The sequence below is a fragment of the Pteronotus mesoamericanus genome, unplaced genomic scaffold (genome assembly GCF_021234165.1).
Source record: "Pteronotus mesoamericanus isolate MK-2021 breed Mesoamerican mustached bat unplaced genomic scaffold, CSHL_Meso_final contig_94, whole genome shotgun sequence".
Lineage (NCBI taxonomy): Eukaryota > Metazoa > Chordata > Mammalia > Chiroptera > Mormoopidae > Pteronotus > Pteronotus mesoamericanus.
The window spans coordinates 274,985-288,349 of NW_026555285.1; the positions used below are offsets into that span (position 1 = coordinate 274,985).

The 13,365-nt window shown below is 34.9% G+C and overlaps 1 protein-coding gene across 7 annotated transcripts in view; it reads right to left on the reverse strand.

Annotated features, from left to right (window-relative positions):
- The window catches only part of RNASEH2B (ribonuclease H2 subunit B), a 67,966-nt gene that overhangs the window by 31,725 nt on the left and 22,876 nt on the right, over positions 1-13,365 (reverse strand). For 5 of the 7 annotated variants that reach the window (XM_054586296.1, XM_054586299.1, XM_054586297.1 and 2 more), the window contains 4 exons: positions 9,450-9,521; positions 7,324-7,431; positions 5,708-5,784; positions 1,357-1,471 (listed from right to left, as the gene is read on the reverse strand). In XM_054586296.1, the coding sequence (XP_054442271.1) occupies positions 1,357-1,471; positions 5,708-5,784; positions 7,324-7,431; positions 9,450-9,521 (372 nt within the window). Of the gene's footprint in view, positions 1-1,356; positions 1,472-5,707; positions 5,785-7,323; positions 7,446-9,449; positions 9,522-12,432; positions 12,455-13,365 lie in introns of those variants that run through there. The other 2 variants (XM_054586301.1, XM_054586302.1) reach the window with 2 other exon arrangements.

Here is a 13,365-nt window from a genome sequence, read left to right on the forward strand (position 1 = left end):
CTCTTTTTTACCCTCAATCTGTTCTTCTCACTCATGTTTCCTGTCTCCAGGATGCTACCACTACAGATACTATTGGTCAAAGCACAAGCCCAGAACTCCTCCTTCTCAATTACCATCCAATCACTAAACGAGACTGGTTCTACCTCCAAATCACTACTTCGTCCTAGTTGCATCTCCTAAGGTCATTTCCTGCTTAAACCACTGCTACAGCTCTGGGAATCTGGCCTCAGCTTCTCCAACATACTCCACACTATCGACTTTTCTGCTTAAACCTTTGCTGACATTCCAGTATCATTAGGTGAAGTCCAGACAAAAATAATGTTCTTCAGCCCTGGCTGGTGTGGCTTAGTGGATTGAGTGCTGGCTTGGGAACCAATGGGTCACCAGTTCAATTCCCAGTCAGGGCACATGCCTGGGTTGCGGGCCAGGTCCCCAGTAGGCAAGAGGCAACCACACATTGACGTTTCTCTCCTCTCTTTCTCCCTCCCTTCCCCATGTCTAAAAATAAATAAATAAAATCTTAAAAAAAAAAAAAAAAAACCCCGTCCACCATCCAAACCGTTGCCCAGCATTCTTGTCATTTTTCTTCCTACAAACTTAAATCCATCCCTGGCATCCTATATTTGGGCCACACTGAACTCCTTGGAATTTCTTAACGTGACAAACTTTTCCACACATCCAAACCTCTGTGATGCTGCTACTCTGATGTCTTTTCAGGACTCCACTTAGAGGTCATTTCCCTCTAAAGAGAGCAAAACAATACTGACTGACTTGTACTTCCATTCAACCCAGGTCAGGTTATAAACCTGTCCCGTGCAGCCCCAGAAAACCCTGAGTTCATTTCTATTAGTCTCTATTGTTTGTTTGCCCTAATTGTCATTTGTTCCTATTCGACTCAAAGTTAAGTGAGAGAAAAGAATGACTTATTTATATAAGCAGTGCCAAAACCTAGCACTAGTGCTCAAAATATGCTTCTTAGTAGCCACTCAGTAAGTGCTTCTTTAATCAATAAAGGTATAGATTTTATGTAATCTTACAAATGAGAAATCTGAGGCAGAAAGCAGTTAAAGTCATGGACTAATTCAAAGAAGAAGTGAGACTAAAGCCCGAGACTTGTGGACCCTTGCGCTGCTGGGTTCACAAACTACCACATTTCACTGGCTGGAATGTCAAAGACTGAACAACTCAAAACAGAGAACTAGAATTGACAAGAGGGAGCAAAATCAGAACTACTGTTTCCCCAATGACCCACGAAGAATAAGTATGACATTCAGCAGCCTTCAAGCAGCTGCATTCTCAGACAGATGCTCAGCCTTTGCAGCAGCCGTCAGCCTGATTTCAAATGCTGTATACTACCTTTTTCCTCTGTCACGTGTCGAAGTAACTTCTCAAGTTCAGGAAGTTTCAGCAACAAGATGCAATTTGGAAACATGTCATCCACCACGACCTGATCTAGAGGCTGAAACTTTCCCTGAAAAAAAACACTTTAGTCAGTCAGAAAGCAAGCATGACAGTCAACAAACTGATATATTTTAAAAAGAGAGAAAAAGATACATTACCTCATAGCTGGAGTTTTTAATTAAGTTCAGAGCCACTTGTTCCACCTAAGGAATCCCCAAACTGAGATACTCTCTAGAACTGACTCTCAGCTGGATTCCAACTTCAGGAGTACAGTTATGGGATAAAATAACACAGCAAAATTCTGGGAAAGCATTGGAAGTTATGGAAACTTTCAAAGATGGGTAAGATTGCCTAGGGCTGATCCAATCCATTTAATTTGAAAAAGAACCAGCTGAGGTCACAGGAGTCCTGACCATCACCCAGGAATAAGACTAATCAAGCCCACAGTGTACATCTCCTCTTCCCTTCTCACTGTTCCAGGCTTTCAAACACCACAAGAAAAAGAAAAATGTCAAAAGTGAATCTATTCTTGTTGGAGCTAATAATGCTTCCAAATTTAGACTATAATAAAATAAAAGATGGTTAGGAAGATAAGTACAATGAAGCTGCAGATACATTAAATCATGCTAAGCTAGATAAACGTATATGGCCTCGTGGCCATTGGCCAGAAGTGCAGAACACAGAAATTCAGGACATTCTTCTTCTCAGTTAGGTTTAGTTTTTTTTTAACTTTAACAGTAGTGTGGAAATACCTGAATTTGCAAAGGTGTATAGTTTTGCCCATGTCCCACTTCTAGCTCTCTCTACTTTTCTGTTAGTGACAATTCCATTTGAAGACAGGAAACTTGAGTCTGATCAGTTTTCTCTCTGTAAATACAGCTTTGTTTGTTTTCAGAGTGAAATCTTAATCATTCATTCAGTAGCATGCGTGACAACTTGCCACACTGTCTGTCAGTTTAATAAGTGGCAAGAAATGCCTCAAATTAAATATTCTCTTTTTGCTTGAGATAGTAAAAACAGATTTCCCAAATCTTATTATCTTTAGATTTCTACCTTAATCTATATTCTTCCATGATCAACCAATATTTTAAATATTTACTTTTGAAACAATATTCTACATAAATATATATATATAAATAAAAAGGACTACCACACAATTGTAATAATGTAATTTCATAATTAACATTTTATTTTTGATTTCTTTACCATATATACATAAAAAGAAAATGTAATAAGCAACTTGCTTTGAATCTAGTTAATAACTGTTGGGGTTGCGAGAATAAAAATTTATTTCTTCTGATGTTAAAAATAAACCTTATGATTAAAAAAGAATAAGTCAACATTTCAAAGGTATGTACTAATATACTTTTTAACTAAATAGGAAAAGATAATGTCTAAAATGTAGGGAAGGAAATACATAAACATCTCATTGGTTATTTTAAAGGGCATTTTTAGTATCTGAGAAGAGAAAGATGGTTTACAATGAAAGACAACTACCACCTTGATTTCTGCTTTACTCTGTATCTGTTAACATGAATGAGCTATAGCATCCTCAGAGATTCCCAGAAAATCAGGGTGAGAGTTAATTCACCAGTCATTGTCTTAATGCAAAATAGGGAAACATTGCCAAAGCATGGGGGTGGAGGGCTTTAAATGTCCATCAATGCAGGTACTAAGGCTGGTTGGTGGCTTTCTCCTTGTTAATGTATAGTAGAAAACAAATGAGAGCCAACTGAGGTTTTCAGCCTCGTTGTTGAATACTGCCAGCCCTTCCTGGTGGTGACTAAAACCAAATGTATTCACCAGAGACCCATGGGTTACTAGCCTCATTGCTGGTATGCTCTAATTATATTGTCTACAAAGGTAGCTTACAGATAATGTGAAACAATTAAACTGAGGAATAAAATTTCATTAATCCACACAAAAAGACAGAGGATATAGGAAAGAAGGAAAATAAAAGAAGTTAAGCTGCATCAGGAGAAAGCATGACTTAAAAGTTTAGTCACTTTCATTACTTTCAGTATTTATAGGAAACTCAACTGATATTCCCACAAAACAGAAGTTTTAGAAATTTGGTATAAGAAGTAAATGAAATGAGACAAACTGGTATTTAAATTACATGTAAATATTAGAGCGCAAAATAACAGATTTTTCTGAGCAGTTTAAGTAAAACTTATCCCTTAAATTTGTTCAAAGATTTTTAAACTGTGGTTGGTAGATCCCTAGGAGTCCTCAATATCCTTGCAGGGCCCATAAGCTCGAAACTAGTTTTATAATAATGCTAATATGCTATTTGCATGTCCACTGTGTTCACATTTGCACTAAAGCTTCCAAAAAACAGGTGGGTAGAACCATTGGCTCCTCAGCATCCATTGGTCAGAACCGTGACAACAAACTGTCCTGGTAGCCACTGAATTCTTCACTACCATGCACAGTTAAAAAAAAAAAAACTGGCCTGTTTCACTTAAGGATATGCTTGATCAAAATTAGGAGCAATTACTTTTATTTAAATCTTGACTCTTCGAGTGTGACTCTTTTAAATACTCTGTGCGACGAAAGTCAAGTGTTGCTAAAGTGCTTCTGCCACCTGTGAAGGCAGAGGACTGTCTCAAGAAAAACTTTTGTGTTGAGTTGCAACCTGAACTAGCTGCTTTTTCCATAGATGCCATTTTTACCTGAAGAAAAAAAAGAAAAAACAAAAAACGCTATGAACTGTGGTGATTCAGATATGGATATGTGGCAGAACATAAATAAAGTGAACCTGTCCCTTCAAGGGAAAGACTGACAGTACTTGTAGCCAATAATAAAATTTTAACTTTCAAGCAAATATTAAAATTGTAGAAAATTTGTATATGCCATTATGACAGCTCTCCAATACTTAATGAGTTTTCTGATAAGAGATGATATCAACAAAGGTCAGTGTGTATGTTTATGTAATGAGGTGTGTCAACATTTAGAAAATCAGCATAATTCAGTGAAACAGTACTTTCCAAAGTTACACCTGGATAAAAGATCCATTCTCAGTGTAAGATAGATAAATAGATTTTAATGTAACAGAGCATGGAGAGTTCATTAACAAACAGGGTTTCAGATACCACACTGCAACTGAATTTTAAGAAACTATGCCTTGTTGACTTTTCAACTACTATCAAAAAATAGTATCTATAATTGCCTGAAAAGGATACTATACTATTCCTCCCTTTTCTGACTATATATTGCATATTCTTCATACATTTGCACCAAAATATATGGAAACAGACTGAATGGAGCAGCAGATATGAGAAGCCAGTTGTTAAGTCACACATCAAGAAGACTTTTTATTGTTTCACTGAAAATGTGTTATTTATGGTAGTATGTACTGTGCTTGTTATTTTTATTTTAAAATAAATTAATAAAATTATTTCCTAAATTTCTCAGTTTTAATTTCTAATGCGGTAAATATTGATAAAGCCCATAGGAACAAAAAACTCTTTGGGGTCCTTCATAATTTTCAGGAGTGTAAAGGTATCCTGAGACCAAAATGTTTCAGAACCTCTGTTGAAATTATCACTATTAATAAAGTGTCTTTATATTACAAAGAAAATTTTTATCGACCTGGAGTTCATTAAGACTCAACTTGAGCTTCCTCATTAATGAGCTTTTTACTAGATGTGCCCCCAGTTTACTTATTTTATGGTCTCTCACCAATAAGAAAATTTAAAAAAATATTATCTTCTTTCTTCTCTTAAAACCTGAGGTCAATTTCTTAAAGTACGTATTGTATTTCAAAACCAATGAGTACTTAATGATAAAACCTTTCATTGCAAGGTTGTGTCAAATTAGCAAAGAACATAGACAGAATAGAGGGTTAGATAATTTTCAGGCATCACAAGTAAAATAGTCCACAATTCAGGTGTTAGTTCTCAGGTCTCACTAATCCATACCAGCTCATCTGACACAGGTGTTCTATACCAACCAATTAAAATCTGAATTGTGGGGAATCTACATTTGGATCACTGAAAGGAGATAGAAGAGATCAAGCAAAAACCAACATATTCTGGTTCTTCACAGTTATTATCCCAAACTAGGAAACTCACCCCTTTTAAAAAAAGAATTTTGAAAATATGTTTACTGATTTGAGAGAGGAAAAGAGGGAAAAACATCAATGTGAGAAACATTTATTAGTTGCCTCCCATATGTGCCCCAACTGGAGATGGAACCTGCAACCTAGGTATGTGCCCTGACTGGGAACTGAATCTGTAACTTTTTGGTATATGGAGACAATTCTCCAACCAGCTGAGCCATACCAGCCAGGGTAGAAACTCACCTCTTTGTCAGCCTTTATAAGGTAGTGAAGGAGCAGAAAAACAGGGTCCATGGGTGTGGCGAAGAGGAGAAGACCTCCTACAAATTAAAAGGAGAACAAAGGGAATTAACGTCTGAAAAGACAATTTAGTCATCTCATCTTAGTCCCAATGTAGAAACAATCTGTTGAAAACTATGCGAATTTTCAAATATGGAAGTTCTTCTTACACAGGCCCAAGCTTCTATGTGATTATCCAGGGACAGAATCCACAACCTATGTGTGTACCCTGACTAGTAATCAAACCTGCAACCTTTCATGGGATGATGCTCCAACCCACTGAATCACAAGAGCCAGGGTGACTCTTTTTTTTAAAGTAGAAGAGAAGTGTATAAAAACAACCTGTTAGGTTGTCTAAGTTAATTTTATATAAGGCATCCATTACATTCAGAAATTAGAATAGGTTTCTAGGTTTGAAAACAATATCCTGGTGGTCATTCTTAAAAACAGCTCTTTAAGGTTAAATTTTACAAAAAGACAATAATTAAAAAAGCCGGTACCTTTGCTGTGAACCTAAAACTACTCTCCAAAAAAAAAAAAAAAAAAAAAAAAAAACCACCAAAAAAGCAGGTATCTACACAGTCTAGTCCAGGAGAGATGATCAATATTTTCCAGTTCCATCTGGATATTACTATGTTTTTCTACCTAGACCCAACTACAAGTGTACATATTACATTAAAAGTTGGAACTCATATACTGCCAAACAAGCAAGCATAATAGCAATAACAGAAGGGAATACCAGATTATACCTAGACTACCACTGCACTTTGGCAACTAAACACCACTTTAATTCTTCTCATACACACAGGTATAAAAAATGTATCAGTAGTCTGAAACCCTTCTTCTGGAATGTCTTAGAAGAAAGGCAAAGCGACCTTTGTACTTTAGCACAAAGTAGCCAAATACACAGTCAAAGGAAAACAGCATCCTCTGGAAACAGTGAGAACAGTAATAGGGAATGCAGAGTACCTCAACTATCCCATGACACCTACCCTCACCTCAACACCCTCTCCTTCAGAACCATCAGAAAAACATGTGGTATTCTTTTTCCACTACTCCATAATTTGGAGTCAACACTACTCCAAATTAAAGGGATATTAAAAGAAATAAAACTTCAGTGTTGGGAGGGTGTTTGGGGAGAGGACAGCAGCATTAATTTATATAACAAAACATTAAAAACCTGTGTCATATTCTATTTTAGAAGCTATATCAGTATCTATTTTAAAGGAAATAAGATGTTAAAAACTTGAAAATCCTCAAACGCAGCTAATAGAAGAGCAAAGAGTTTCTACTCAAGACAATGGGCATTTCATGGTACAAAGATCACCTGCCTTCTGAAAACAATGTTCAGTGTTGAAAGTCATTAGTTAAAAATTTCCTACTATCTAAGATACATAGGTATTGATATAAACTTGCTCAAATTATCTTTCCTTTCTCCTTGATTAAACCCTGCAGTGATTCCAAGGAAGAAAAAACCATTGTCCAGGCTCCAAACCAGGAGAAGACTGGTATGCCTGCGAAGGATGGAAAAGCTAGAGTATGTTGTTCAGTTAATGGAAATATATACACTAGTCACTTACCTGATTGAATTGATTGATTTATAAACCAAGAATGGTGTTTTTCCTTGAAAACTTTTATTTCAAACAGCTGCTGTAGACACATATTGAACAAGTAAAGGGCTCCTTCCCCTGTTAAGACAAATCTGTTTTTTATTTGTAAGTTTTCATACACAAAAAATCAAAACGCTATCCAATAGTTCTGAGGAATGCTCCAAATACAAACATTAATATACATAGATATATATTCTATACAAACTGACTTCAACAAAAACTCACAGCTATTATATTACAGATGCTTGTTTTCCAGCTCTATAATAAAGGGGAAATTACTTATCTTAACTGTTTGAAAGCCTCTTACTGAATCCTTCAGCAGACCAGGAGGGATAACACATTTTTAAACTACCCAAACCTAATGGTTCAGCCAGATGAATTGAGGTGGCATGATGATCCCAGACTCCATGATAGTATGTGGCTACCCACACACAGGGACCAAGATAGAGACAGAGCCTAAAGACCCTAAAGGCCAATTCAGAGTGAGAAAGGCAAGGGCTCTAACGCATGAAATATTTTTTCTAAACATAGAGAAATCAAGGACTTTGAATTTATCTCTACCACACGCTGGGCTTATGCCCTTGGGGAAGTTATATAACCCTTTCTGTATCTGTTTTCATATCTGTAAAATGGAAGCAACAGTGAACCTACTTCCTGTTCATGGGGTTTTTGTAAGGATTAAAGAGAATACCTGCAAAGTTCTTAAAACAGTATTTGGCATAATGTAAATGCAAATATTAGTCTATTTTTTCCACAGTTAATGTAGCAAATACAAACATTTGTTTGAACTTCTGTTGTCCATGGACATTTAGATAAAAAAGACATTTTCAAAAACCCTGAAATCTCTGTACTTTTACTTTTGTTAAATGCTTTAGACCCTTGGCTGCTACCTAAAACTTGCCTTGAAGAAACATTTCTCATCTCAACTTAGTCTTACGTATAAGTAGGAGCTCCACATAATATAGTGGACAAATCACATTTAATTATATTTTGAGAACAAGAAAACTAGAGGAAGCTGAATTTTTTTCCCTTTTGCTACTTCTATTGTATATGTTTCCTAACAACCAGAACAAGCAGGCACCATCCACTAGCTTCGTCTTGCTTTTACTATTCAGCATTAGTCACTAGGAGAATGCTCTAATTTTCTAAATATCTACTCAAAACCTTATAAAACTAACAAAAACCTTTTAACATAAATCTTATAAAATAATTTAATGAAAAAACAATTCCATATTCAGATAAATATTACTAATATTGCTACATATTTATACTATATTTTAATAATTCTTGCCTATAACTTAGAAGACATAACAGAAAATACAGTGAATATAAAGTTAAAATAAAATTACTTCTGAAAAAATATCTCCTTAATATACAATGCTTTTAATACAAAAAAAAATTTCATCCCTTGACAGGAAAAAAACTACTATTTTTTGGTTAGCTAAAAGGCACAGCTAAAAATGAAACCACTCATAATCTTGGCATCTCATATAAAAGCCTTCTTTATTTTTCTTTTACTCCCCTGTCACTGTTTATATTACTTTATAGGAGGCTAACTACTCTAAGAAAAGTTGGGTTAAGTAAGCTAAAGAAAGTTAATGTTTTCAGAGAGAAATCAAACATGCTACTTTGCTTTGCCATCATTTCTGTTGAATAAGCAGGTCTATGGATTAAAATTATAAGAATAAATAGAAAATGTTTAGGTCAAGTGAATCAGCTGAGATGATCAGTAACGTCATTAGCTTACTTTTGTCACCTTTTAATACCATTTTACATTTATTTATCTTATTTTTTATTTAATTTTCATTGTATTTTTTTTTACATTACCTTTTAGTCCCCTTATACCTCCTCCCCTCAGCAATCACCACACTGTTGTCCATGTCCATGAGTCCCTTTTCCTTTTTGCACAATCCCTCCACCCCCAACCTCCCACCTGCCCCACTAGCTGTCATCCTGCTCTCCCTCTATGTATCTGTCCCCATTTTCAAAGTTATTCAGTCAGAACAAACATACAAAGGTAAATTAGCCACAGCATTCCAAAAATGTTCAAGTTACTATTACCAGAAGGGAGGGAAGAGGAGTGGAAAACAGCTTACCTGAACATGGGTTAACTAATTTTAAAAACATAAGCCCAGTTTTCATTTTCTTTGAAGCATCTTTTAAATATTCTGAAAGAAAATGATGAATTTGTAAAATTAAGACATTTGCTTTGTTTTTCTCCTAATTTATCCCGATTTTTTTTCTTCTATTTATATGATTTTTCTTCCTAAAATTTTTAACTCAATTCTATTGCACAGGAGCTGTGTAATTTGGAGCAAATTAGCAGTTTCTCTGTAAAGTGCAGTGGGGTTTTAGGTCATTTTAATTTATTTCTTTGAGAAGTGATGAGGAACAGAACTCTATGGCCTGAGTTATAACTTTGGTTCAATCAACTATTTGGCAGTTTTGTTGCCTTGGGCAAGGTTCTTCATGTCCTGTCTCAGTTGTCACATTAATAAAATGATGGTAACATATATACTTGCCTTTCAAAGGATTAAGTTAGCTAATTGCTGAAAGCTCTTAGACAATGGGGGGGTGGAGGAGAGTGGTGGGAAGAGAATGGAGACAATTTTACTTGAACAATTTTTTTTAAAAGTACAAAAAAAAATTTTTAAATAAAAAATAGAGCAGCACTGACAAATCCAAGGAAAAGAGAAACATTAATATAGTTACAATTACTAGTATTATATTATCATCACTGAAATAGAATATTTTAAAAACAAATATTTCTCATTTATATTTTTGCCCCTAATTGTGATGATCTAACCTTGCCCCCTCCCCATATTTTAGTGGGATATTCACTTTCTCTTACTACTTTATGAGGAGTCTTTCTACAGTAACAATATGAATTCTGTGCCATACTTAGAAAGGCCTTCTCTTTCTCAATATTATATTTTCTTCTAATACCTTTAGATTTTATCTTTAACCTATCTGGAATATGTGTGGGTATAATATAAGGATAAGATCCAACTTTAATTTTTTTTCAGTGAGCTGTCTATCCAGTGGTACCAACACCATCTACTACATGACTCATTAAAATAATTCCTTTATGCTAAATGTTTAAAATACATTTATAAGTCTGTCAATGGACATTCTATTTTGATCCATTTATATCTACATTAACATTAGTACTTCAATATTTTAATTATAGCTTTAAAATACATTTTAATATATTATCAGGTAAATCCCTTCATAATGTTTCCTCTATAATATTCCACTGGCAAAATTTTAATCATATACTTTAAAACATAAAGACCATGACAATTTTATTTATAACATCCTCTATACATTTTGAGTGGCACATTCATATAACTCATTTAAAGAATGTCTCTCGAAAGAAACTGGGGACTTTGACAAATAAGGGAAGAGAACAACAACCTACCAAAGAGCAAATCAAAGCTTCTGGAAAGGAAGAGAATTTTTAGTCACTTTTATTTTCTATGGCCCCCACTCTCTTCTCCCCACTTCAGATCTTCTTAAACTTATTTATATAGTGCAAGCATGTTTAGAAATTGGCTTACTTATAAATGGTTAAAATACAACTTTTTCCCTGAAAAGAGTGACATTAAATATATAAAGAAACATACCATAATTTTAAGTTCCTACTTGCAGTCAAGTGGAATAACAGGAACCTAATTTACCCTCCCACCCAATGCAACTAAAAATAAAAAGACAAAAATATACGAAACAACTCCTAGACAATGGACATTAAGCCATGCAGAACAGTGATCTCTGAGAGATGGAAAACAAAACAGGTAAGCCCTGTGGCCATGGAGTTGAATGGGAGAATCCAGGTGAAGCCTGGCAGATTCCTTGAGTTGAACACAAGCTGAGAGTTCTGAGACACCATGGCTAGAGTTCACAGGTTAGCATAAAAGAAAGGAGAGAGATACAAAGAAAGAAAACTCCAGAGATCTGCAACAGGTATATCAGTGCATGGATATGATAAAACTTCCTGAAGCTGGGAGAAAATCCATCTGAACATATTATATAGAACAGTACCTCAAATTCACTCAGGATCTTGAATTGGGCCTATTCACAGACATACTGGAAAACTTCATAATTCAGAGGTATTGGGTTAAGTCCTAAGAAAGGGTCTTGTCTCAATAATAGGAACAAATAATTCTATACTAAAAGCTGCTCTGATTCCACTGAACTAATTTTAAAAGTAAGACCTAAAAGGATCAGGCTATGTCTTAGTACCTTCACTGTGTCCCAGAAAGAAGCTCAAGATTACTTATAGGAATACAAAAATATTCATCAGCCTAAGTAAAATTCACAATGCCTGGCATCCAATCAATTATTACTAGGCATTCAAAGAAGCAATAAAAGATGGCCTATAATAGGAAAAATAAATCAATTATTGAGAAACAGATATTGATATTAGACATACATGTTAGAATGAACAGATTAAGAGCATTAAAAACAGTGTTCCTCATATACAAAAAGTTAAGTAGAAAAACAACATTTTTTCAAAAGACCCATGTTGAGATGGGATTAATGGCAGAAGATTAATGAATTTGAAGGCACAGCAACAGAAACTTTCTAAAATGAAAACACATTTAAATTAAAAATAAAAATAAAAGAGTGAACTGTGGGACTTAAGCTTCCTAATAATGTATATGTAACTGGAGTTTCTGAAAGACAGAGACAGGGAAAGAAAATATATTTGAAGGAAAGCATAGATGAATATTTTCATATTTGATGAAAGCTGTATACCCACACATCCAGGGAAGTTCAATACACCCAAAGAAACAGGAATAAAACTATACATCAGAATTAATAGTTCAAAACCATCAATAAAGAGAAAATCTTAAAAATGAAGTGGAAAAAAAGACATTATGTATGAGGCACAAGGCTAAAAATGACAGTAAATTTCTTGTTGGAAACAATGCAAATCAGAAAACAACAGAAAAACATCTGTAAAGTACTGAAAGAAAACATGATGAACACAGAGAAATTACCCTTTAAAAATGAAGGTGATAAATAAATTTTTTTCAGACATATAAGAGCTGAAAGAAAGGATATCAATAGACTTACATTACAAGGAATGTTAAGGGAAGCCTTCCAGCAGAAGCAACATGACATCAGATGAAAATATGAATCTAAACACAGGAATGAGGAACACTGGTAATGGTGACTGAAGGAATAAATAAATAAGAATTTTATTATTATTTAAGTCTCTTCAAAGATCAAAGACTAAACAAAAATAGCAATAATTTAGTGGTTTTATAACATATGTATAAATAAAATATATGACAACAATAGTATAAAAGCCAGGAGGAATGAAATAAAAGCATTTTAAGTTTCTAATGCAATATGTGAAATGATGTATAATCACTTGAAGGTAGATGTGATTTAAATATGCATAAAATAAACCCTACAACAGCCACTAAAATTACAAAACAAAAAAATTCTGTCACTAACAAGACAACAAAGGAGATGTAATACAATCATAAAAAATATGTAATCCAAAAGAAAGCAGAAAGGGGGTAGCATAAGTACAAAATAATGATGAAACAAATAGAAAACAACCTGCAAGATAACAGAATCAGGATGTGAGGGTCATCTGGCTGCAACATCTGTCACCCCATTTATCACCAGGGTTGATCTGGGTGATCTGGCTGACTAGACGGGTGTCTCCTTCCTCCCTCACCAATCAGAGTGCATCCCTCCCAAAGCTGCAGGCTTGGTCAAGAGGATGATCTTCCCAGCTAAAGGAGAGGCTTTGTCTCTGGTCAAGGGTATACCAACAGCTGTGTCCCCCTGCTAGAGCCTCCAAACAAGCTCTCAAGATAACAGAATCAAACCTATCCATGTCAATGAACACCCATTGTCCTGTACACCCAATTAAAAGGCAGTTATTGGCCCTGGCCAGGTAGCTCAGTTGGATGTATACCCCAAAGTTGCAGGTTTGATCCTAGTCAGGGTACATACAAGAAGCAAACAATAAATGCATAAATAAGTGGAACA